The sequence below is a fragment of the Triplophysa rosa genome, linkage group LG16 (genome assembly GCF_024868665.1).
Source record: "Triplophysa rosa linkage group LG16, Trosa_1v2, whole genome shotgun sequence".
NCBI classification, from domain to species: domain Eukaryota; kingdom Metazoa; phylum Chordata; class Actinopteri; order Cypriniformes; family Nemacheilidae; genus Triplophysa; species Triplophysa rosa.
In genome coordinates this window covers 2,235,974-2,263,350 of record NC_079905.1, presented here as the reverse complement: position 1 = coordinate 2,263,350, position 27,377 = coordinate 2,235,974, and the positions used below count along the sequence as shown (strand labels likewise).

General features: G+C 39.9%; 1 protein-coding gene across 2 annotated transcripts in view; it reads right to left on the bottom strand.

The window, feature by feature from the left end:
* The window catches only part of trappc9 (trafficking protein particle complex subunit 9), a 167,159-nt gene that overhangs the window by 75,860 nt on the left and 63,922 nt on the right, over nt 1-27,377 (bottom strand). For both annotated transcript variants that reach the window (XM_057354458.1, XM_057354459.1), the window contains 4 exons: nt 21,859-22,011; nt 17,276-17,394; nt 5,285-5,427; nt 575-685 (listed from right to left, as the gene is read on the bottom strand). In XM_057354458.1, the coding sequence (XP_057210441.1) occupies nt 575-685; nt 5,285-5,427; nt 17,276-17,394; nt 21,859-22,011 (526 nt within the window). The remainder of the gene's footprint in view (nt 1-574; nt 686-5,284; nt 5,428-17,275; nt 17,395-21,858; nt 22,012-27,377) is intronic.

Sequence of the window (27,377 nt, the reverse complement as noted above, 5' to 3'; positions counted from 1 at the left end):
GTAGATTGTAGATTGCGTTGGACATTGTGGGAAGGAGATATTGCGTCTGGTTTTTTTTATGTGTGCCTTAGTAAATCACCCGCTGAAATTTCCACTCCCATCGGCGCTTTTTTAAATTGCACTCTAGCGCTATTTGATCCTGTTTAGTAAATCTGTGATGTCATCACAGGGAAATGCATTTGTGATGTGTGACTGGTTTTCAGTCTGATGAAGAAAAAGGAAACCTTTATGTGACTTCAAAATGAACTTTGTGTGAATGAAAAAATAATGAGACTGAGCTCCAGTATAGTGTGTGTGTGTGTGTGTACTTGTACATCTATGTGAGGACCGGTTTGAGTTGTAGACCAGCGGTGTGAGGACAAGGAGAGTAAAGTGAGGACATTTTCCAGAGACCCCTTTAAAGGGCTGTTTGAGGGTGAAGACTTGGTTTTAGGGTTTAGGTTATAATTAGGTTTAGGGTAAGGGTTAGGGTCAGGCATGTAGTTCTGATGGTTAGGGTGACGGGCTAGAGATTGCATTGCGTCAATGTATGTCCTCATAAAGATAGCTGCGCAAACGTGTGTGTGTGTGTTACCTCTGACACTCGCTGGCGTGCAGCACCAGGTTCTGGTTGTTTTTGGCACACAGCGTGAGCTCGTGTTCGGTGGAGTTGAACGCGTCCAGCAGCAGGTGACACTGGCGTGTACTGCAGTCAAACAGAGACAGTGTGTGTTAACAGACACAATGCAACAACTTCTGAACATAACGTTGCATACACAATTTTGCATGTTGCATACATGTCATGTGACTGAAACATCATGTGACTGAAACGTCATTTGACTGAAACGTTTTGATCTGAAGGCGTAAGTCTGATCGTTTGAAATGAGGGGGAAAATATAATAAAAAAATATAACTTTTTTTTTAAAAGAAACTTTGTTAAAAATGATTTATTCTGGAAATATAAAGAATGATTCATTCACCCTAAACTTTAAATAGTAGTGTGTTTATGTATATGTAATATTAATTCTGATTTATTGTCATTAACAAAACACAAGCACACAGACGTATGCCAGGGCACAAACAGACACGAGCAGAAACAGATGGGCACAGATGTCTTGTCATATTCTGTTTCAACATCAAAGGTTAGCGTCTCTTTTATGTAGCAAAAGCTTTGTGTGTGTTGTATCTTCATGTAAACAGAGCATTATCTAATCATTATTTAGCTGTACATCCTCATACTTCACACTGTCTCTCATCTGTTAAATTAAACAGGAAGCTACTGCCCTTTTAAGACATCAATATGTTAATAATCTCCGTTATGATTGGCTGACCTCGGGATACCGGCACAGTTCCCAATGTTGTCATCAGACCAGTGAGAGCTGAACAGGTGGATGTGTAAATACAACCTGTTATACTGTATATTAATGACCTCATGGTTGTGACATCATCTATAATAAATGTGCCGGTGGATCTGGAAGTTTATTTCAAAACAGCAAGAAAATCTAATTTCTGTCTGATTTAATGATGTAGCGTTTGAAAGGGACAGCGCACTCAAAAAAAAAACTTTCATCATTTATGTTGTTTAAATCTGTATATAATATATATAAAATAACCATTTTTTCCTCTGGAACACAAAAGAAGATATTTTGAGAAATGCCGCCGTGGTTTTGTGTTCAAACGATGGAAGTCATTAGGGTCCAAAGTTGTTTAGTTATCAATGTTCTTCAAAATATCTTTAAAAATAGAATCAAAAATTCTTTAAAAATATTTTGTGTTCTTGCAATGATGCAAGAATTTTCATTTTTGCATTAATTTAGCTTTTTTTCGGAGAACTATCCCTTTAAAGGCCTTGTACGCTTAACCACAAAATTATAAATGACGCAAGATTCAGTTTAAGTTTTTACATTTTACGACCCATTCATCGAGTCAATAAATAAATGTAATAACAAAATGCATTTTAAATGATGGCAGCTGTGTGGTATTCTCTCTCTCTCTCTCTCTCTCTCTCTCTCTCTCTCTCATTGCTTACAATAATCAGTGAGGGAATGAATCATCTCATGAGATGTTGCCAATTTTTAAATAGCAGAGAGAGAAAGTGAGGCCGAGCGCCAACCACAGCTTACTCAACACTGAGCGTCTCTCATCTTCTCTTCTCTCTGAACTCACCAACAGATCCTCAATTAAACAACATCACCTGCTGCAACACCGGCAAAAAACATCCAAAGAGCCGTTCCAGGGAATTGAAGCATGTTACATGCTTCTCATGACCACAGAATATCATTTTGAGTCATGTCTTGTAAAACCTGTGTGAGTGACTTTCATCTGTGACATACACAGGTGGTTATTTACAGCGAGATGCGCAATTTTATTTTTACACAAATGTGACTGTGAATAGTGACCGTGGCAAGCGCCGTTTTAATGTGGGCTGCGTGGAATTCTGCACAAATCCACATGCACTTTCATTGTACATAATAAAACAGCCCCTGTTCTCCAGTCATATAGGTTTGGAATGACACGTCGGTGACTAAATGACATTTTTGGGTCAACGTACCCCTTAACACACTTCACAACTAATGTAAAAGATAAAATGTTATGACTGTGGTAATACTCTGTTGTTTGAGCGTTTTCTTTCCTCCGGAGTCCCATCTCTTCTCTCTGCCTTCCCACTTCATCTGTTCACACTTCAGAAGAGTTAAAAGCTTTTTAAGACCGCTTGTGTTTTTTCCATTTAACGGTTTGTGTGTAAGAACGATTGTAAAGCGTGTGTTATTGTGGACGCATCCTAATGGCCTCGTGCGTGGGCTCTGCGTGCGCGGTTGAAGACGAAACTGTTGCTTTTTACAACCTCCCGTTTAATTCATTTCTTTTCCAAACACACATGCTGTATATTTTGTCCTCACACACGAGTTGTGTGCGTGTTATACAGAGAGACATACATTAGCTGGGACAGATACAGTATACGCGTTTGCTTTACTGATCTGTGGGCAATCATTGTCCTCGTGTCTTTAAGGGCTTTTAAAACGTAGAAATCGAGGCCGTCCAATAAGTATTCATCAGATCGTCGGTCTGGAACAGACTTCTACACCGCTTAAATTATTCAGCGCACACGATGGGCCATTTGTCTGGACCCACTGCTCAGAATTCTCTAGAAGATCCTCATCTCGGGAACCTATTTCATCTTCTCGGAGGTATTGAGTTGAAAAACTGCGGCGTTTGGATCCTTCGAGACGGCGCTTACACTAGCGTTCACATTTTTTATGAAGCTTGTTTACATAATGCATGAAATTGTAAAATGCTAAAATTCTAATAATAAATCTTCTGATAAACACTATAAAGAATTCAATATTCTTACAAATTAGGGATGTCAAAGGATTAATGGCAATTAATCGCATCCAGAATAAAAGTTTGTGTTTACATACAATATCTGTCTGTGTATTGTGCATACTTATTACGTATTTAAAAGCACAAAACATACACATACGTGTATATACTGTATATTTAGGAAATATTTAGATGTATTTATTTATATTGACCAATCATTGAAATGATATACTGTATAATCATTTAATAATTTTGATATTGTTCTTAAATAAATGCATGTATGTGTTTATAAATACAAAATGAATATGCACAGTACACAGACGTATATTATGCAAACACAAACTTTTATTCAGAACGCGATAAATCGCGATAAATCGTTTGACAGCCCTAAAATAAATGCATACTATATACTATAATTTGAAAACAATCCTTGTTTTGCGCCGGTTTCATTTGTTAACAGCATCTGTGCCAAAATGACACATAACATTTATAATGTATCACGAGCTTTGCAAAACGTGTTACTAAATTCTCTAATGTTGACATTATAACACAACCTTCATATAATCCACACGCCGACTTGCCATTCGGGTCTAATGTTCTTAACATAATCTAATTTCAATGAAAGACTAACCTTAACCCAACATAACACCTTTTGCCATTATTAAATATGAATTAGGACATTATATACTGCCTGGATGAACCTATTTACCTGCCGGGAATCTCTCTCCGGTGAAGAATCTGATCTAAATGAATGTGTGTTTGCATTTAGCGCCGTGCTGCTATTTTAAGAACGTCTGAAACCCACAGAGAGCTACACGCATCAACCAGCTGCCGATTATTGTACAATCTCATTTTCCACAGGCCGTGAACACGGACAAAAGCATCTCTGGTTCAAGTGGAGGAACGAGCGAATAATATTGGCATCATTCAAGAACAATATGAGGATTTTTATGGGAGTGTCACCGCTAAACGCAGAGATGAGACGAATCGCGTGTGTGTGCGCGTCTATCAGAAATGATGGATGATGTAGAAGACTGAGACAGCAGATATTATTACAGCTAATGAGTCACTTCAAGTGGTCATTACTATAGTGTGATCCGTCTCTCTCTATCACCATCTGTCTGTCTCTCTTTTTATCTTTCTGTCTCTTTCATCCAGCCTACAAAGAGAGAAACAGTCATTAATATCCACTTCTGACATGTCACGGGTGATATTAACATTCAGGCTCCCCCGAAACAGAGCTGTCTGCAGATGAGAAGTGATTATTAATACTTATGATGTTTCATAAACCCGTGAGAAAGACATCACAGATGAGATCTCTTTAATGTCTTAATTATTTCTCCTAGACATCAATGAGATGAAATAGAGGACACATTGAAACGGTTGCTTGAGAACCTGTGAGAAAGAGTCAGAAATGTCTGCAATCAAAGTCAATATTATTGAAGATCTCAATTTGAACTCAAACATCATCTAATTCACCCAAATCCAGATTATTTTACCTTCTACATTCATACAATTTTCCTTTGGGAATGCACAGCATTATATCCCATCTGACATCTATTCATGTTTCTGCATTTTCAGTAAAGACATGTTGTTTTCATCTCCCAACGGGATGATGAAAGCTCGAGGGTCCTCGGAAAACCTCGTGCTCATCTCGTGTGACCTCGCTGAGTATTCTCTTAGCTAGCATGAGAGAGAATATTCTTAAAACAACAATAGCGGCTCGCCAACAAAGTCTCCTTGTGAAGTGATACCCGTCACCCATCACCCCGGCAACGCTCTCCTCCACTGATATGATGTCACAACCATGAGTGCCCACTGTTTCATATCAATACACATTCAGTAACTTTTCAAAGGTTTAATGGAGGTTTAATCAGAGCGGTCCTTTGGCAGTGAACATTATTTTTAGGCAGGTGTGAACTACATGAAGAAATCTTGATATTGTTTGGAGTATAAAGTGCTAGAGTAAATGTAAGAGACGTACCTGGTGGCGGGTAACGTGCTGACTCGAGTGAAGAAAACTGAAGGTTCAACATCCACTCGGATTCCCAAACTGAGCTCCCGATAGTAGCCCTCCACCTGTCCGGCTCCACCGCTGTATTTAAAGGTCAACACCACCTCCAGTGTCTAGACAGACAGATGGACAAAGAAGAAAACAAAACAAAAACACATTCAATGATTCAAATAGACCACAATCCTGAGTCAAGCAAATCAAGAAATCGACTGCAGGTACAGAGAAACCAAAAGATGAATGTCTGAATCTTGTCCCCCTCAAGTCTCATTTCACCCCAAAATAAAAAAAATGAAAACATCATCCTGCACTTTTTGTGTACCTTTTAATTGCACCCAAATTCTCGCTGTTGCAATGCACCCAGACCTTTGCATTCAGTGATTTCGTTTTATTACTATTTTTAGTTTGCATGCATTACAATCATGAGAATTAGCACAGAAAAAAATGAACATTTTCAGGAAACTAATACCACCACACTAAAAATCTTATGGTCCTAGAACATCTTTTTCTTTAAGCAAACTACGTCTCATTTCCTCTCCTGGATTCAAGAATGAAATCTGACTCGTTCTTGACAAGTTTCATAAGATATTAGCTAGATGTTAGATATCCAAATGTTAGCAAGAAGGAAGAGGGTGGAAGTGATTAAAAAGTGACGAAAATGAAAGAAAACACTGTGAATTAAAGTAAATGTGGAGAGAGAGAGAGGCTTTATAACCTCTGCACCAATACAGATTAACTCCAGATTCTTCCAAACAGATCCTTATTATATCTCTCTAACATTTGTACTTGACATAAAGAAGTATTATTATTTCAAATAAAATAAGAGTAACAGAAATCACTCTCGCCCATCACACCTCATCATACAGTATACAGTACTAAACAGCTTAAAATAGCCCAGCAAATGAAATATTACTAGTGAGTAGAAAACATCAAAAGTCACATTACAGCTTGTTCTGACCGAGAACTGAAAACATTTATGTGAGCAAACAGAATAACCACAGTCTGTTCTGTTTACATGACCTTTAGTGGATGATAGATCTAAAATGATGCAAACCTTTGAGATCACAGTGAAATATACAAGAGTGCTCAAGAATAAAAGCATCTCAAAACTCTTTAAAGGTCTAATACCATGAAGCTTGTATCATAAATGGACAAACTAGTGATTGTATAAGTAAATAGACCAAACAAACAAATAAACACAACATGAGACAGGCAGCACCAATGTATTAAAAACTGTTTAGAAACAGTGACCCTGACTTCTAGAAAACAGCATTAAAGGAATAAAAATGTTGTCATTTCAAACCTGTATGACTTTCTTTCTTCTGCAGAACACGAAAGAAGATATTTTGAAAAATGTCGGTAACAGAAAACTGTTGGTCCCCATAGGCATGCATTGGTTTTGTGTCCATACAATAGAAGTCAATGGGGACCAACGGATTTTGGTTACAGACATTTTTCAAAATATCTTCTTTCGTGTTCTGCAGAAGAAAGAAAATCACACAGGTTTAATTCTTAAACCTGCTGCTGTGACTCCTGTCACGAATGTTAATCAAAGAACATGCGTGTTTGAGAACTTCCTTCAATTTCTGTCTATTTCCTACCTGTTATGAGCTCTTAATTATACTTAATTATACCCTTAATTATATCTTAATTATAGCTCTTAATTATACTGTTGAATGGCTATAATTTATGTTAAAATAAATAAAAATTTGAATGTTAGAGAAACCTGCTGTTTCTACTTTAATTTAAAGATTAAAAGTGAAATGATTAAAATGTAAAAGTATAACTTTCAAGATGGCGGACAAGTCTACGTGCATGGAGCGCTTGAATGTGGCATCTAGTTATATATATCTATGTCTAAAACTTAACCCGTGTTCAGCCTCTGCGTGCGTGTGTGTGTGTGTGTGTGTGTGTGTGTGTGTGTGTGTGTGTGTGTGGGTGGTGGCTTTCCTCCTGAGAGATGCTATTTCAATCAAAGAGAGAGCTATATATAGCATAAATGAGAGAAAGAGAGAGAGAGAGAGAGAGGGAGAGGGAGAGGGAGAGGGAGAGGGAGAGGGAGAGGGAGAGGGAGAGGGAGAGGGAGAGAGAGAGAGAGAGAGAGAGAGAGAGAGAGAGAGAGAGAGAGAGAGAGAGACAGAGACAGAGACAGAGACAGAGACAGAGACAGAGAAAGAGAGAGAGAGAGAGAGAGAGAGAGAGAGAGAGAGAGAGAGAGAGAGAGAGAGAGAGAGAGAGAGAGAGAGAGAGAGAGAGAGAGAGAGAGAGAGAGAGAGAGAGATAGAGACAGAGAGAGAGTGAGAGAGAGAGAGGGAGAGGGAGAGGGAGAGGGAGAGGGAGAGGGAGAGGGAGAGAGTGTGAGAGAGAGGGAGAGGGAGAGGGAGAGAGAGAGAGATGTGCTGACACACACACACACATTGAGTTCTGGTCAGGTCAGCTAAAGAGAATCGACATAGATGCTGAATGAACAAATGAACACATGAATGAGTGAGTTTAATAATGAATGATAAACTGTAATGAAGAATGAACGAATGTATTACATTAACAATAAATAGAATAATACATTTACAAGAGGAAGTGAAAGAAAAGATGGAAAAACAAATCACTATGGAAAGAAAAATGAACTAAACACAAACAAAGGAATGAACGAATGAACAAAATTACAAATAAACGAATGACTAACATCGGGTAAGAGAGATCGAGTTCTTGTATTGAGATCTTTCAGAGCTGGACCTTCAGGATGAACAAATGATTTTTATGACTCCTGTAATGCTGTGAAGGTGACCGCTGCAGAAATCCCTCTAAACGCTTTTAAACGCTCTTAAATCACAAGCCCCGACATTCCTGCACTGCCTCTGAAATATTCACCAAAAGAAATATTCTTCTGCGCTCAAGACAAATTCAGACGTACTTCTAACCCTTCTGAAACAGCCGCCGCCCTCCTTCTTGTCCTAACAGTTATTAAGACCCGTGAGTTTAACAGCTTACAAGAAATCCAATACACTTCATAAAGAATTCTGACATTTTCATTTACATCATCACTGTACACCATTACTGTATAACACTACAGCATGACAGATGCCTCTTAAATGCTTTGGTGATATTGTACTTCAACAGTCACGCCAATGAAGCCGCACCGAGCCGAAACTGAACTCAATTGAGACGAATAGAAATGGAGAAATAATGAGAAACGAGCACTGCAGAGTTAATAGACTGTGTCTGGAGCTGCGGGAGGGGTAGATACAGTCTGGTCTTCAGACAGAAAAAGATCATTCCCTGTCATGTAAATTGCACAGCTTTCATTGTGTTAGCTGCCCACTGCTCCAGGTGTACGTGTGTTCACGACTTGCTGTGCATGTGTTCACTACTCTCTGGATGGGTTAAATGCAGAGGTCACATTTCGGGTATGGGTCACCATATCTGACTAATAGGTCACTTTCACTTCTTTTCTTTAGCGCCCCCAGTGGAGTTTTGTGTCTCAAAACTGTAGCAATATGTAACTGATGGTACGTATTTTGTGGCGCCTTTAGGGAATCGCTTTCATGTCTGTTCTTTGGCCTCGGAACGCTTGGACTAATTACACTTTTTGAATAAACAGCATATGTAGCCGTATCTTAAGTGCTGTTTTCAGTTTGATTAAACTTTACTTAAATTAAAATTAAAACACCTTGACTTTTGAGATTCAAAATGTCTCATTACAGGCATTAGCACAGAAATGACATTCTTCCTAAGCATTTTTGTCCTGTTTAAGTAAAAAATATTTAATACTTCTTCATTACGATACATTTACATAACAAGAAAAGTGACCCAAAACATTTTTTGTAAATTAAATCTACAGTAAGTTACTGGCAAACCTGTTGCAAAACTAAAGCAAGGTTTTACAGTCATATCACATCTTTCTCACCGTCACTCTAAAACACACAGAGAGAAAGAGAGATACTAAGAGTATTTGAGAGAATACAGCATTCATGACTGAGAGGGTTGTTTTTACATGTTGCTGTAAGATCAGACATACCGCTTCAAACAACAACCTGCCATAAACCGCCCAAAAACAACATTTGTATGCGTTTAAAAGAGAACATTAATGTTGTTCCCTAGAGACGAGGTAAAAGGACAGAAGTGAGCGTGTGCGGTCAGATGCTGATAGCGGCAGGTCATGGGATGTGTTTATCTAGTCATCTGGATGTCAAGGGTTGCCAGATCCGTCTCATTTTACCTCCTGAAGGGTTCAGCTCTGGTCAGATAATCACCATTACTTGAAAATCACAGACGGACAGAAGCAGGTAAGAACTGAACTCTGTATTTCCAGAAGCAGCCTATAGCCAAACCCACACAGATGCAGTCTGACGTCATTATAACTAAACTTCATATGAAGCTCTGCAGTATGAAACAGATGGGTGAAAGTGTGTGTATTTTGGTCCTTGAGGTCTTATGCCAGCCTGATAAAACACTGTGTGCGTGGCACTTTCACACACACCAGTTGCTAAGATACGATTGTTTCCTTTATGCCACTTTAGAAGCTCAACTGCCCTCTCGAAGATACAAACAACTCGCTGAACTGTTCTGGATACTGTAAAAGTCTCCGGCGCTGCCGCGTGTTGCTTGCATTTCCATGGCAATGCAGATGGCTGATGTCGAGAGAGTCTCTGCGGAGTTTCGGTGCATTTATTTTCAGACCTGCTGCTTTTAGTTTTCGTTTAACATCCGTCTTAATTTATTATCGTCTCTGCAGGTTTGCCGTCAGATCAAATATAAATAACGACTGAATTTAAACCGACACACTATAATTGGCATACACAAACTGAACCGGCCTGTTATTTTGTTGTCTTTTCTTTATGTGTAAAAAATACGAGACTGATCATGATTAAACGTCAATCATAATGAATGTCAATGACATTAAGAAGTCTTCAAGGTACAGTGGCAAAAAATGTCTAAAGCCCACTGCACAAATTTGCGTCCGAAATTTCCGCACGTTAAAAAATTAATACGACCTCACGTTGTGTCAATCACATTTACACACTGCCTCCGATATTTGCGTCCATCATAAAAATATTCGGACTGGGTTCGATTTTCTGCGTTTTCGCATCCGTAGCAAGCATTTTGAGTGGCCTTTTATAACAAGTCAGCGACACCGTACAAACGAGAGCCAAATACAAAAAATTCGGACTGTATGTGCAAAGACCTTAAGAGTATGCAAAATGGTCAAAAGAAACACATTCACATAAATGATACATTCCTATAAAAAACAACAACAGAAACAATTGTGGCACTGTGTTGTCACCCCTGTACTGTATGTCTTCTTAATACATGTAAACTATTAAAGCAAGAAAAATCCTGTTTTCCAATATATATCCCCTTTAAAAATGTAATACCAACACATGAAATGGCCAATGTAGAGGCTTTGTGGAAATAAAAAACTGTAACTACTCGTGCTGCATCCCTCACATCAGTTCAGTCCAGTTTAACGTGATTCACATTCACAGGGTCAGTAGGAGAGGGAAAAGAGGGCAGCTAGGGTGTTCCAGGGTTTAAGGGGGTGGGACTGAAGGGCAGTTATATGCTGTGAAGGAGCAACTGCTGTAATCAGTCGAGAGAGAGAGAGAGAGAGAGAGAGAGAGAGAGAGAGAGAGAGAGAGAGAGATCTATCAGCAGTATCAGCAGCTGGAGTTCTGCCTGTGTGTGTGCGTGTGCGTGTGTGTGTGTGTGTGTGTGTGTGCGCGTGTGAGCTCATCTCTGTGATGATGTATGGATTCTGTACCTCTGACTACTGTGTAAGCACTTTCAGGAGCCAATTGTGAGTGCGCACACACACACACACACGCACGCACACACACACAGGAAGGCTTGCAATACAAAAAATTCTAAGCTTCAACCTTCTATCAATAAGGCAGAAAGTAATAACAGATTTGGAGAGAGAGAGAGAGAGAGAGAGACAGAGAGAGAGAGAGAGAGAGAGAGAGAGAGAGAGAGAGAGATGGCGAGAGAGAGAGAGAGAGAGAGAGAGAGAGAGAGACGGGAGGAACGTCTACGGTGATGTAAAATATTACAGAATTTACACACAATTGTTTTGAAAATGTAGAAACATACCACATATAATTATTTCTTTGTCTCTTTATTAGAAAACTCCCGAAAACACAGGAAATTTGTATGTAGTGTTAAAAATCTGAAAAAAAAATTATATAAGCTAAAGTGGCTGACACAGAACTAAGATGTCATCATGTTTTCGCTTCTTCGCCAAAGGAGATAATGTATTATATGAAACGCGCTCAGAGCAGTTTGTCCGTTTAGGGCTACTGTAGAAACAACACGATGAATTGCATTTAAGGGGATTCGCGGTGTATGTACAGTAGATAGAAATAGCTCATTCTAAGGTAATAAAAACATAACGCTTCATTATGTAAGGTCTTTATAAACCTCTGAAGACATAGTGATGTATATTATATTGCATTTCTGTCTATAGATCCTACACTGGACCTTTAATAAAGAGGCCAAGAATAAATATGTAGTGTCATCAAAACAACATGCTAAAACAAAGCATTTGCAAGCTACTGTAGTAAAACATAAAATAAGTAAAGAGCTCCACACACATAAGTTGGCCAGATCATGTATTACTTGAAATCTAATGTGAACAGGTTTGTGTGTAGATTAATCCGAATTTAAAATAAAAGTGATTAGCAGGGATATCTCTCATTGCCGCTTAATTTTGTCAAATGTTTTTGGGCCGGTGCGTGTACAGATGCTAGCACAGCTGTTTTAGCAGGAGTCCTGACAAGGATGGGAGTTCCCTCTCCTTAGTCATCAGAGCGAATCATTCAATCAGATCTCCGAATTACACATAAATATCATCATTAGCTGAACAAAGACTGAACCGAACCCGACAGCTGAAAGTGATCAGCATTTATCATAATGAACTTTTATTCCTCTTTCTTCCCTCAATGGACAACATCCTAACGGATGAAATCAAGCACAATGACTTTCAGCTGTCAGGTCTCATTCGAGCTGACGCCTGTCAGTGTCAATAATGTGAAAAGATCTCTCTCAGATCTGACAACAGACAGATTTCAAATGTGAAGTAAAAAGTTTTATCATACACAACAGACTTATTTTATTTAATATAAAAGCCAACCACTAAACAAACAGTGTTGGGAGTAACTAATTATTAAGTAATTAGTTACTGTAATTGAATTACTTTTCGCTTGAAAAAGGATTACTTTAATGCAGTGATCACCAACCCTGTTCCTGGAGATCGACCGTCCTGCAGACTGCAGCTCCAACCCTGCTTCAGCACACCTGTCTGTAATTATCAAGCAAACCTGAACACCTTGATTAGATAGTTCAGGTGTGTTTGATTGGGGTTAGAGCTGAAATCTTCAGGACGGTCGATCTCCAGGAGCAGGGTTGGTGACCACTGCTTTAATGTATAATTCTCACATTTGTAATACTATGGTCAGTTAATAATACCACTTAATGTAGTTTAATATTATTTATTTGAATGAATTAAAAGAGCCGTTTCATGTCTATCCTTGAATCACTTAACTAATCAAGGTTGATATAAGATATTGAAAGTAATTAGTAATAAGTAACTAAATACTTTTTGGAGAGAGTCATTTGTACAGTAATCTAATTACACTATTGAATATGTAATGAGTAACTAGTAATTCATTACTTTTTCAGAGTAACCAACCTCTAAAAGAAAGCTTGTTGCATTTTTAGAATTAAACAACAACTTCATTTACTTTGATTCATGTTTAACCGATTAAAAAGCCAAGTGTTCCCAAAGGACGGTCTTGTTCGATTTTTTTTTTTACAAAGTGTAGCTGAGAAACACACAGACATACACAAGCGTGTCTCATATAGCAACATGCTCATCTCACATCACTCATGTGTGTGTTCTTAAGAGCTTTACACCTGCCTGAAGGGATGGAGAATGTCTGTGTGCTCATTCATTTTAATAATAGATGACTATTTATACTCTAACCTCCAGCACAACTGATAACACACACAAGCTGAAAGCAAAGACACGCACAAAATAGTTTAGAATCTGGTGTACTGAACATTAATAAGAACTCATCAGCCGATAAGATAAAATGATGTCATCATTTATTCACCTTCTTGTCGATCATAACCTTTATAGACCGTTTCATCAGACGCGCGCGCCTGACCCCCAGTTAACTTCCGGTGTGTGTTTGGCTAGTGTCTAATAATATAACTATTTATTATTAATTTGTATTATTATTTTACTGTATAATAATTGTATTCAATAAACGATTTGTTGATCTGTTGACAAGTGGTTTTGTGTTCACCACACTACACTAGAAGTCAATCGGGTTTTTGGTTATCAGCATTCTTCAAAATCTCTTTTTTGTGTGTTCTGCAGCTTCTGGCTATAAGAGAGAAAGTCATTTTGTCAGATGAGATAACAGTTGAAGGCTTCATCTGTCTCATGCGTTACAGTCATATGAAACTTTAGCTCATAATTTCATCTTCTCATGGAAAAATTGTTCTTACTTTCTTTTACAGGCACAGAAAAACACACTGCCACACCCTGTCCTATTTCATCGGCAACTCTCTGTGTACTAGTACAGACAGACTTTGACTTGAAGGGATAGTTCACCCAAAAATGAAAATTCTGTCATCATTTGCTCACCCTCTGGTTGTTCCAAACCTGTATAAATTCCTTTGTTCTGCTAAACACAAAGCAAGAAATTTGGAAGAATGTCAGTAACCAAACAGATCTTATCCCCCATTTACTGCCATAGTAGAGGAAATAAATACTACAGGAGTCAATGGGGGATGAGATCTGTTTGGAAATTTGTACAGGTTTGGAACAATCTATGAGGGTGAGTAAGTAATGACAGAATTTTCATTTTGGGCTGAACTATCCCTTTAGGACTCACAAAAGCGTGTTGGAAAGCAAACAGCTGAATTTAAGAGTTTGGACACTGTGGGAGCACGCTGTATGTTACACATTCACACACACACGAGCCATCAGAAGTCCGACATGACACATGCTTCTATAACGCCACAAATCAAGCCATTAATCTACTGAACAAAAAGAGCTCATATTGACTTCCTCCTCCTCCAGAGCATTCTGGGAATTATTAAAATGCTTTTTCACCATCTGGCCGCAGTTGCGTTCATTTCCGATGACAAACCGGCTCATGTTCTTTAATGGTCTGCTGAACTTCTCTAAACCAGAGGAAGGAAGAAACTATCCCAAGGAAAGAGATCAGTAAGGAGAGAGAGTGAGCGAGTAGAAGGTTTGGGAACAAAACATCGGAATATGGTAAATTTAAATTTCGTTCACAGAAATGAACCCCTCATCTAACACTTCTATCGAACTTTTTATACCAAAATGCATTTCTCATTGCATCTCAAGTTGTTTCTGAAAGACCCTTTCTTTCTCACAGCGGTCAACTCACTTCATGACACGTAAGGCTCCACAAAAAAACAGAGGTCCACATAGCCAGTGTTTACTCCTTCTGTTGACTTCACATCACAGTCGGACAGAAGAAAGTATTACACACCTCTTCTTTAACTTTTGCAATTTTTTAATCTTAAATAAACGAAACAACGTGAAGCAAGAAAGGTTTTCATTTTCTTAACCAAGCTAAACTAGCTACGGCTGTCTAATGACACAAATGTAGTGTGATTCTGAGCTATGAAACACTGAGCCATGTGTAGACAGACCTACATATGGGGGAAAATTGACCTTGAATTCAGACCAAACAACCAAACCAAATGTGAAAACAGTCCTGACAGAGTAAACCAAACCTCTCACATCACCTCCTAACCAGGTGCGACGAGTGATGCACACACATACAAACACACGCTTTCTCTCACATATCTGACCCTGACGGTGCCTCTCCAGCAATACCAATCCTTCTTTTTGTTGTGCATTGGCCAACCCAACAGAGCAAGAAAGAGAGAAAGAAAGTACTGAGGGGCAAAAAGGCTTTATTTGAGTCTTCACAGTTAAGCTGTTTGGAGTGCTGGAGATAGCGAGGGCAGCACACGGCCTCTCTCTAGGTGTGTATGCTGCTGATAGGGTTTTTCGAGAGGGGAAGTGAGTGAAGACACTTCCTGTTGTGGAGTCGCAGTCGGACGCTGTCACCCAGCAGAAGAAGTGATTACCTACAGTCCTTCAGAAAGAAACATCCAGAGGAGCCACAGGCTTATGGGATATATCCTGCAGCGCCTATCTGACCTGTCAATCAACACCTCTCTCTCACTCTCTGGCCTCTCGTTCATCTCTAGCTTCTCTGTATGGCTGTTCTGTTTGTCATTTTGATTCATTCTCAACAGAATACAGATTTTGGGGGATTTACATATATTCTGTCACTTCTAACTCTCTCTCTCTCCTTCTTTCTCTTGAATTATGCAGCAGTGAGTGGAGACATGGATCATCAGCCAATGTGCCTCAATTAATTCTTCTTCTCTGCTGACAAAATAGTCACATGTGCTGAGGTTGGGTGTTAATCTCAGGTGAGAAGAAAACATCAACCTATTACATTAAAATACAAGCTACTGACAATATAAATCAGAATTGTATATGCATATGTTCCTACAGACGCTGATTCCTCTGCATATAAAAACTTGAATATTTCAAAGAATCATGAGACAACTCTATGGAAACAAAGCACACTCACACGCATTATAAAACAAATATTAAAAGTCTGTGTGCATAGAGTAACGTCCAAAAGTCTAAACACACACTTACGATCTTGGCTTCCAAAACTATTTAAAACACACAATCTTCAGCACCATGGATAGAGACAGACACATAAACAATCCTCAGCACCACGGACAGCATCACTAACACACATCCACTGTTCAGCACCACGGACAGCATCACTATCGCACAGCCACTGTTCAGCACCATGGACAGCAACACCATCACACAGCCACTGTTCAGCACCACGGACAGCATCACTATCACACATCCACTGTTCAGCACCACGGACAGCATCACTATCACACAGCCACTGTTCAGCACCATGGACAGCATCCCTAACACACATCCACTGTTCAGCACCACGGACAGCATCACTATCACACAGCCACTGTTCAGCACCATGGACAGCATCACTAACACACATCCACTGTTCAGCGCCACGGACAGCATCACTATAACACATCCACTGTTCAGCACCACGGAGAGCATCACTATCACACATCCACTGTTCAGCACCACGGACAGCATCACTATCACACAGCCACTGTTCAGCACCACGGACAGCATCACTATCACACAGCCACTGTTCAGCACCACGGACAGCATCACTATCACACAGCCACTGTTCAGCACCATGGACAGCAACACAAACGCACGCCTAATCTGTAGCACCAAGGACAGCAACATAAATGCACATCCGATCTTAAGCACCAAAGACAGAGCTCACATTTCAGAACTGCACCTCTAAAAGACAAACTTGTTGAGCCTATGAACTAACGCGGTTATGCAACAGAGACTATCCTTGACGGCTGCTCCAGGCCTGAGGCCTGCTTATTAGTACCAGACTCTCGATCCAAAGAAGCAAAGATCAAATCTGTCTCAAGGCAAGGTCTTCAGAACGACTCTGGCCCTGCTGAAGGCATGATGGACTCTAAAAGGGCCATTCACAAAAACATATTGACTAAGAAAATGTGAGATACAGTGCTATGAAACAGTAAATAAAATTCAGAGCACATCTTCTCATTAAAAGCACACAGAAAGACAAAATCAGACAATCGTAATAAAGAGCTATGCAAAATGTGACGAAACGAGATTATACTGTGGGTGACTCATTCATAAAGTGACCATCAAAATGTCTTGATTTGTTAAAATATTCACACTTGAGAATAAAAAAAACAGAATAAGATGCTATTTAACATTAAAATTTTGCATCAAACCTAACAGAAGATATTGAGCCCAACAGGTGTGTATAATGCAGAGGTTGTGTAGCTAGGAAACAGAAAACTCACCTTAACATGGTTGTATTCGTTCTTGCTGGTGTCAGCACCGACCGATTTATTTTCAGAGCGGGACTTCAGGACCTGCCGCAGTGGGCTGGAGACGGGCAGACCTGTTACGCTGATACCATCTGAAATCACACAGCAACATACATTAACAAATCTGTACACACACACACCTGAACACAGCAGGAGCTGGAGAGGAAAAGGAGATCACTATCTCCCATGACTTATACGTGCAGATGAAAACATTACACCCATAATTCTTCATATTCAAAACACATTAGGAGCCCATCAGGGTGTGACCATCACTCAACTCAATTCTCTCTCTCTCTCTTCATCCTCATTTCAATCCTCACACGCATTTGTTTGTCCAGTGTTTAATGCTCGACATAAAAAAAAGAAACCGTGATGTGACAGTTTGAAAGATGATGAGGTGGAAAAACTTTGCAATCAATAAGGAGATAAAGTGTGCCGCAGTGGAACATGGTTTTATCTTCCCTGCACATAAACTCACAAATTCTTCCAAGCGAGAACCATCCTGGCTATTTTTAGTTACAACAGTTATATGACCAACGATACTTTATCAAAAACACTTAAATCGCCGTTGCAGTGGGAACAGCCTTCAAGATTGCAAGAACATAAAAACCCAAACTCAGGTGTCTACATATCTATGTATATACACAGCAATTGACTTCACTACTTATTTCTAAGCAATTTATCTTTATTTTACAGAAATAAGCAATAATACCCCTACGTGGCAAGGAATTGAGACTGTATTTTCCAATAAAATGCAGAACCACACAAAGCCATAGCTTTATTTGAAGGCGTTTCTATAGCACTGACATTTCTGAGTTCAAACCGCTTCCACTCCGTCTGAGGCAGAATAATGAGGGTAAATTGCCGTGTTTGCCATGCGCAGATTTCTCTGCAAACCTCACTCAGACGTGCCAGCGCGCTCACATAAACTCAAGAGAATAGAAAGTCAAGAAAATAGAAAAAGACGTCAAGTGAAAACGTGCACATATGAAAAAAACATCTCATTTTGTGTGTGAAAAAGCCAATGGAACCTGATTTATTCTGTCACTGCAGCTTTCACGCAAGCACCGGTTTACTCTTCTCTTTGAAATTCTGCCCCAGAGCTGTTGATAAACCCCCCAGTGGTTAGAGATAGTCAGTAATGCGGTTGTGTGACCTTGTTGGAACAGCAGCACACATCAGGATAGATCTGGTCAGATCTGTGTGTTTCAACAGCCACAGGTTCTGAAATAGGAGGTGAGTGAGTTTAAACAGTCGAGGGACAGAAAACTTAAAGTCCTCATTACGAGTCCTTTGGAATGACATCACTGTCCTTCAAGTGTGCCTGACGCGATATGGCGTAATGTCTCCTTTTAACTTTACAAGACGCCCGAACACCGGGTCACAGGAGGAGGGTGCGACAAAAGAAAGCGATATGGATCGAAAGAGGGCGGAGTAAAGGCAGTGACAAGATTAAAATGAAAGAGGGTGGAGCTTAGAAAAAACAAGAAATAGAGGTGTTGCTCAGAAGTGGCATGAGATTAGCTGAGGGCGGGGCTTAGGTAGTGACATACGATCAGGAGAACGAATGTGGGTGGAGCTAACCCTGGACTACATCAAAAGCACCTCCCACTCTCATTAAATCACGGATTTTAACCTTTGCAAGGTACTCAACAAAAAGAAATAAAGCTCAATATAAGATCAGACGATCTACCTTAATTTTAGCCTAAACACAAATGAGAGAAAATTCAACGCAAACGTCACGTTAAGTGAGATCACAGAAGCGCAGCAGGCCGTGCCACATGAAACACGCTCAATCGTGGCACCCACCGTTTACCAGATGTTACCCAACAAGGCTAGTGAGTTCATCTCTATGTAGGGAAGGTAAATGTTTACCTCCAGCGGACTCCCAGCGGGGTAAAGTCATGCCGCCCCTCGGTGGGCCGTGTGAGCCCATCTCTCATTATGCTGTTCGTGTCCTGACACTTTAACATTCAGGCACTAATGTGTTTAGTCTGACTGTCTGGCCCTCGCGCTCTGATGGAGACGCAGATTTATAGAGGACGGCTGAATGAACCAAACGCAGGCGCTGGCGGAGTATTAAAGAAACTCTCATACACCCTGAACCCGACGCCCTCCATGCCCCACCCTTCCTGTGAGACACGCGGGACGTTGCGTCACAGTGATGACATCACCACCATCAAAGTCTGAGTTATAATGGCTGCAGGACACAGACAATGAGAGAGAGGGAAAGTGAGCGAGGAGGTGGTGAAGTGGAGGAGGTAGGTAAAAAGAGAAAGTGATATAAAAAAGATTTTCTTTTTTTTGTTTGGTCATCAACGTTCTTCAAAATATCTTCTTTTGTGTTCTGTAGAAGAAAAAAATGAACGCAGGTTTGAAATGACACGAGGGTGGATAAATGATCAAATAATCTCCATCGTTGGGTGAATTACCCCATTAACAGAAGCATGTCCATTTCAAGCATACCTACAATCGTTTCAATGTTTTTAAATTATGCTAGTAAAACCTGAGATAATAGTTGTCACCGCATGATAAGATGGAACAGGAGAAGGTTTCATCGGGTACACGTCACCTTTGAAAAACTGAGAAAGAAAACAGCGTGGTTCTTAGCAAACTTCAAGCTTATCAGTCATCAGGACACCGACAAGTGGTTTACGACACCAGTAAGCCAAAATACACACTTCATCATAAAATGATCTCAAACAAGACTTGATTAAAAAGCACATTAATGGCGAGCGCGGGTTGAGAAGATATCTGATGTGACGAATCCTGAAGTAATTTCCTGCCAAAACACAGCGCCGAGAACGGTTCTTATGACATCACAATGAGAAAAATGAGATCAGAGAGCAAAAAATATCAAACAGCAGTTCATCCCGGTGGAATCTTATCCAAAAATGAAAATGTTCTCTAAACCTGTATGACTTTTTTTCTTCAGCAGAACACAAAAGAAACGTTGAAGAACGTTGGTCACCAAACAACACTGAACCCAATTGACATTTCTCAAAACATCTTCTTTTGTTTTCCAGAAGAAAGGTTTGAATAACATGACAATGAATAAATGATGACAATATTTTTATCTTTGGGTGAACTGTTCTGTACCTTTAAGACTTGTTTTCATCTTTTCTGTCTTTCTCACAGTTACAAACAAGCAGGACGAGAAAAACAATGGCGTCAGTGTTAATATTAGCATTAAATAACAGCAAAATGTATTAGCATCTGCGATAACATCAGCAACGTTTACGACTCACTGCCCTCTACATGCAGCAGTAATAGGAAGGGATTTAAGCTGTCTTATCTGCCTAATTCAGAGAAATGATTATTTCGACAATAATTAAAACATTTAGTGTCCTCTGAGGAGAGACCCCGGTGAGGAGAGAGAGAGAGAGAGAGTGGCTGTTAGTCTCCCACCTGTTTATGTAATTCAAGCCCAAACAGCAGACATCCACAAACAACATCTCATCCCGCCGTCTGCTCTCCTTGTGTTTTATTAATACTAACACGAACACGCAAAGAGGAGAAAAAGGAGAACCTAGATGAATATTTCATCCTCACAAGACTAAATGCTTCTTTGCAGGAGCAGGAGGCTCATGCCTCTTTGAAGTGTTAACTCAGGATTCAACTCAGGTCCTTTTAGAGGAAATCTTGACATAATAATCAATAATAATATAAATAATAATATAATCAATCACAGTTTGGGACGCAGCAGAGATCATTCTTAAGGGAACCTATTAGGGATGCGTTTTCTCAGGAAAAACCTCTAAAAAGACTTAAATAAATAGTTGACAAAGCTCCGAAACATTTCAAAGCAATACTTTAAAAGCGGCATAAAAGACTAGCTAGGCTTTAGAAGAAAGAACACTAGTAATCTCCACTGCTTTGATGGCGTTTTGTCCGCCAGACGTGCTTAAAAGAATTGAATCTTTAAAGCCCACGTGAACTGCCGATGATGAGGACAGTTTCCTCGCTTCATTTTAAACAGCCAATAGTCAGTAGTTTGCCACGGACATGGTTTACTATGCTTTCCTGTAGCTCAGTGGTTAGAGCATGGCGCAAGGTCATGTGTTCGATCCCAGGGATTGCACGTCCTCAGAAACAATTGTGTAGTATCATGCAATGTAAGTCGCTTTGGATAAAAGCGTCTGCCAAATGCGTAAATGTAATATTTGCTAATGTTATTCTGACGTAAGTGTCAGGGTGAAGGACGTTCTCATGCCAATGTTTTACCGGTTGATATTTTATTGGTTACTGTAAGAAAGAGACTGACCATGTTTAATGCATATCTGCTAAAAAATGAATTTAAAATGATTGTCTGGAGTATGAAGGAGTATCCTTAAGATGACTTCAAAGTCCTTAAGTGTTCAAATCTCCACCATATCACCGGACAAAGTGAATTCTGCCTTTCAGTTTATCAGACTCGATTAAGTTCGTCTTTATTATTTCGTTAATGGCTTTGAAGATGCACTCATGTCCAAAAAAAACAAGTGCAAATGGAATGCATCAGATTGATGATGTTTTTGTGAGCATGTACAGTGTATGCGTGCGGTTGCGATTCTCACCATCATTCAGGTCGTGCAGCAGGCTCTCCTGACTGGAGAAGTCCAGTTTGGCCTGTATCCTGATGGGGACGGTGACGGATTGACCTGATTTCAGAGGAAGGTGAGACAGTGCGTCCTGCAGGTCCCAGCTAATGAACTCGCCAAACAGCTTTTCTGAAATCCAAAAGAAAGAGTTTGTTTGCACTGAGACCTTTAGATTGGGGATTTTCCTGAAGGGCCGTGTCCAGTGTTTAGCTCTAACCCTAAAACAAACACACCTGCTCTTCGACATCTTTAGGATTGCTTAAGAAGGTTTGAAGTAAACACTGTGGGACACAGACGCCCAGGAATACAAACTTTGATTTCTGAAGCAGAGGTATATTAGGACATACGTTTTTGCTGCGGAATATTAAATGTGATTTTATTTTATGGTTCAAATTCAAAGTGGGCTGTTTGAGAGTTAGTTTTCTACATACAGTACACAGTGATGCCATTGAAGAACCATTTTCGGTTTCCCCAAAAAATCATTTACTCAAAGGTTCTTACAGTATAAGAACAATTTCTTTCTTACTTTTTATAATCTAAAGGAAAAAGGTAAAAACGTTTGTTTGACGGCTTGGTTGACTATCCAGTCAATTCCAAACTTAGATCACTTACCCTGCCAAAACTACCAATCTTTTTTTTTAAATGTCTAAACATAATACATCTTTAAGAAAAAGCACAAATAGCACTAGGAAAACTCAGATCTGTTTTGTTCAATGCTGACATCTGCTATGAGATAAATCCATAAACTCGTTCGTTGTAGTCATCACTTGCATGCTAACCATGCGGACTATAATCCGTGTCTTCTGAGCCTTCCTACCACCTCCCCTTAACCTACACGGGACGCACACGGGACAGCTTGTGAAATACAATTTCCTCTAGATTTTATATTTTACATCTCATGTTTGATACAGCAGCAAATTCAAAGTCACGAAAAGATCACAAAATCAAAAGACAGAAACAAAAACCACAGCAGAGGTGATACAGGTGACCAGCAGTGTATTCGTATATGAACTGTCACAAAACAACCTTAAGACGCAAAATGCGCCTAACATGGTATGTAATAAACAATAACATGTTATTTTGATCATCTTGATCTTGGCCGTGCAGAATGAAGACTTACCAGCCCTTCCTCTCGCTCGCTCTCTCTCTCTCTGTTTGTCTGTCTCCCTGCATGTTAAAAAGACACATGTCCATCGCTTTATTTAGATGCTACAGCTCTCAAAGCTCTCTCAGGATGAATATTACAGACAGGCCGCATAACAGTCAAACGTCTGCCTCACAAATTACAGCCGTGTGTCTCGTGACTTTCAAAGGTCCTGCACGCCAAGCAAACTCCCCCGTCGCCTGCATTTACTTCATTTAAATGAGCCAACGTCACGCAACTCCTTACTATCAAGATTTAAGTAAGAAAATACAGTGCTATGTTGATGTTTCTAATTCAAATGTTACTGAGATCAAATGAATAAATATGGACTCAAAAGACTGCAAATGATTTTCTGCACAAACCCATCAGTTACGGGACTACCAGAAACACACTAACAAGTGTGAGAAGCTCTTTAGGCCCAAATATGGAGTGAATCCAGATAGCGATCAACAGGTTTAGCATTTTAATTCGGTGTCTGCACTAAGGGGAACTATCACAGGTGTCTGTCTGGACCCTGATCGTCTCTTCAGAACAACACGGGCAGATATAAACAACCCAGACAGATGTTAAACCCTGTTCCACAACAACACGCTCCCAGGCATGCGGGCCGACGTCCGGAAGGGATTCTATCTGGCACCGGCCCTGAAAGGATCAGGACAGCAGACTTCATCCAGGCCGAAGAAGCGCCGCTGCCAACAATACAAGCTGTTTTTGGAGACCGGGGAACTCAAACCGTGCGTTTAATCTCTTAGATGTATGGCCGTCTCATATCGGGGATGTAGCCTACTGCCAAAGAGAACATTGACAATTAGCATGTGGCATAATGAGGGTGAATAAACAGGTGGAAAGTATGTTTTATAGAGCCAAATGGAAGTATGCAAATGCATTTAAGTGAATTCTGAGTTTACATATACTTTACCATTTGAATATATTCTCATTTTCGAGCAGAAAGACCGTCTGACATTGATGAGAGCTTTCTAAAATTGCAGATTTATTGGCTTTATACAATAGTAGTTTTATATTCAGACTGTTAAAATGAGCATTTATTAAGAATAACTAATATATATAATGTATATTATACATGTATATACTGTACAGAGCCGATATTGAATAAATATCAAGTTTTTTTAAGCAAGTAGCAAGTAAAGGAACACTCAAACATTTCATGTTTCAGATTCAGCTCCTTACTGATATTCACATAATAAAAATCTGTGGTTTATTGCTTTATACAGTATGTACATACAGTGTCTTGGGAACACTGCACTGCAGACCAGATTTAACACTAATAGTCAAAAGTCTACATGACACTTTTGGAAAGCAAACATACAGCTTGATGGCACAAACCTCAAAAGTCAAGAAATTTCTGAGACACACAAATATTCATTATTCCACGCACTTCTAAACAGCAGAAACATCATGTAATGTAGTTGGGTTTAAACACCTGAGCGATGACTGTAATTCACTGTGGTCCTGTAAGGCTTGTAACCTCGTTGCTAAGAGACACAAAGTAGCCGACAGCCCCGTCTCATGTGTTAAACAGAGGTGACAAGCAAGACTTTGAGAAGACAGGACATCTAGACATGTTCAGAAATCGTTAAGATGTGTAGAAGAGTTTTGGGGTTCTGGTGTGTTGTGCTGTAGTGTCTAGAAAAACTTTGCATACAGCAAACATAAATGTGTTAGTGCCAATCAAACTTCTACAGACGACAACAAAAACATATGATGTAGACGGACGAAGAGACAGACAGACTGATATAGTTATACAGAAAGACGCACACGCACAAAATGTTAAATAAGATTTTTTTTTTTCCGCCAACATCCCTCCAACCACAAGCACATTAATACAACCATCTAAAAATATGAAACGGCATCAAATAAAACTCACTGAAAGCTGGACAGAAACATTTATAGACACAACATCCCGGCAGGAGTTTTTATGACCCAAACCTAACAAACAACGCCAAGCGCTTTTTCACAAATTATTAAAACACTTCTTTATAGTCACAGTTTTGAGCTCATGCTTCATATGATATCTTCTGGTTTAATGCTGCTTTAATAGTTCTGAAATCACAGCTTACAAGAGAACTGTGAACATAAGGCAAGCGAGGAGGAGCTAAAGACGGAGAAATCCACATATACAGCAGATGAGGATCAGAGAAATTCATAATTCACACACACATCTTATACACAGAGCTGAATAAAACATCTTCTGTTTCGCCATATTAATAAACCGTTTAAAAACACATAAGTCTGTTCGCTTCGAAAAACACCCAGCACATCTCTCAACAAACAACATGGTTTAAAGCAGGAAAACATATTTGCCAAAACTAGTTTTTAGACACAGTGATGCTTGTCTCAACACTCGTGACATCATTGAGAGGTCCCGTTGCCTTTGGTTATAAAACAGTTGCATGGCCTCTAAACCATCAACACAGGTCACACACAGTCACGTCAATGTCAAAAGAAGCATCATGGCTGATTTAAAAAAAGCCATTGATGTCATCAATCAATCAAAACCAGATATCAAACAACATGTGACTAAACTAAAACAACACCAGCCAGCCCAACACCATCTGGAGTCAGAGCGGCAGACAGGTACAAAGATAGATTGCGGGCTAGCAAAAGAGACGTTTTGTCAAAAATGTGCATTTCCATATGTTGAGTGATAAATTGCCCGGTGTTTGCAGACAGAGATGAAAGAGCGAGCGATGGAGTCGCACGCACAGAGCCACCGGCATCGCTGCCCTCTGTTGGCTAAAGGAGAGACTGCGGCGGGAAAGCGTGTGTTTGTGCACAGATGTCTCATCAGAGCTCTCTCGGCTCATCTTTAATTCATTGTTTGCTTGTGTCGGCTACAGGAGACCCTGCTGCAGACGCGGCAAAACAACCGCTGTGTGTGCTTCAGTCAACACTCACTGAGCTAAACTCAACGGCTCTTTCTGTGTGGAAGTGTTTTAGAGTTCATCATGACCTTGGCTGCTCCGTTTGGACCTCCATCCTTTACTTAAGACACGGTGCCATCTGCTCTTCCTACGTCCATCACTGGCCCTCATCCAGAACAGCCTACACCCTCCCACCAACATCACAGGTCCAAACCGTCTCCCTGCAGGAGAATCTGACATCTTTGAGTCCTCCAGAAGCTTTCCTGGAACTCCAAAAGCTTACATTTACAGATATTTCAGAATCTCCCAAGCGTATGTGCCTTCTGGGAATGCTGACTCACAAAATAACTGAAATTGTGTTCCTGTAACTCAATTGGTAGAGAACTGCAGTAGGTAGTGGCTTCGATCCACAGGAAACTGATCAAAAATGTACCTTAAATTCACTGTAAGTCACTTTGGACTTTCACGTGGGAAGTAATGTAAATTGAATTTCTACATCAATGTTTATAAAGGGAAATGTTAGGATTACTTTAACGGTGAAACTAAAATGGAGCGGCATCGCAGGTTTTTTTAAGCTTTAGCATCCACAGCACCGATACACAGTGCAACACTAATTCCTATTGTCAAATCATCTTTAATTTCATTTATTTTGTGTTTTTCTTTTTTGGGCCAATGAATCCTACTCAAAGTACAAATGTAGGGAGAGGGAGAAAGTTTGCACAACGGCTCTTAAGGCAAACGGTGTTCCCCTTTAGGTCAAATAACGCAAGTTACAAAACCAACACAAAACAAAGCTCTCAACTGTTCCAACAAAACAACTTAGAACAGGAACTTCAGTAAAAATGTTACTGTTGCTCTGGAAATGCAAGCAGCATTTAAATGTCATGGGTGACGTTTTAAACATCTACATCAGAGCTACACGCTTTCTTGTGCCGCCTAAAATAAAAATAACCTGCACTTCCGTCACAGACGTTCCTGACAAAAGGAAACTCTGAAACATGCACACCTCAGTTAATGTCAGCTGGGGCGGATCTTCACACCTCAGGGGTCGCACCTTAATAAATGCCGATTCCTCTACAGCAAACTCAAAATATAAACCGCAGCTGTTTCTTCTATATTCATGTCTTGTGTTGCTGGTGTATTGAGTCGAGTCTATCAAAGCACGCACAACAATAAAACAGCGCGAGGTTTTTTTGATCCTAATAGGGACTTTGTTCTTGTGTGTTACAGTAGTGTGGGTTAATTAGAGGATGTAATGAGAGCATCCACAGCTTTAGTCCCTGAAGGCCGCGTGTGCATCTCACGCTATGAGTTATAATAAAGAAGTCTGTGTGTGTACGCTTAACGCTCCCACGGCTTCACCACAACGCATCGATTGAAATCTTTCACAACACTCAAGAGACCTTTAAGCAGCTGACAGTGTGCGCAGTGAGTTGTGTAGTCAAAGCAAGAGTTTACTCAAACATACA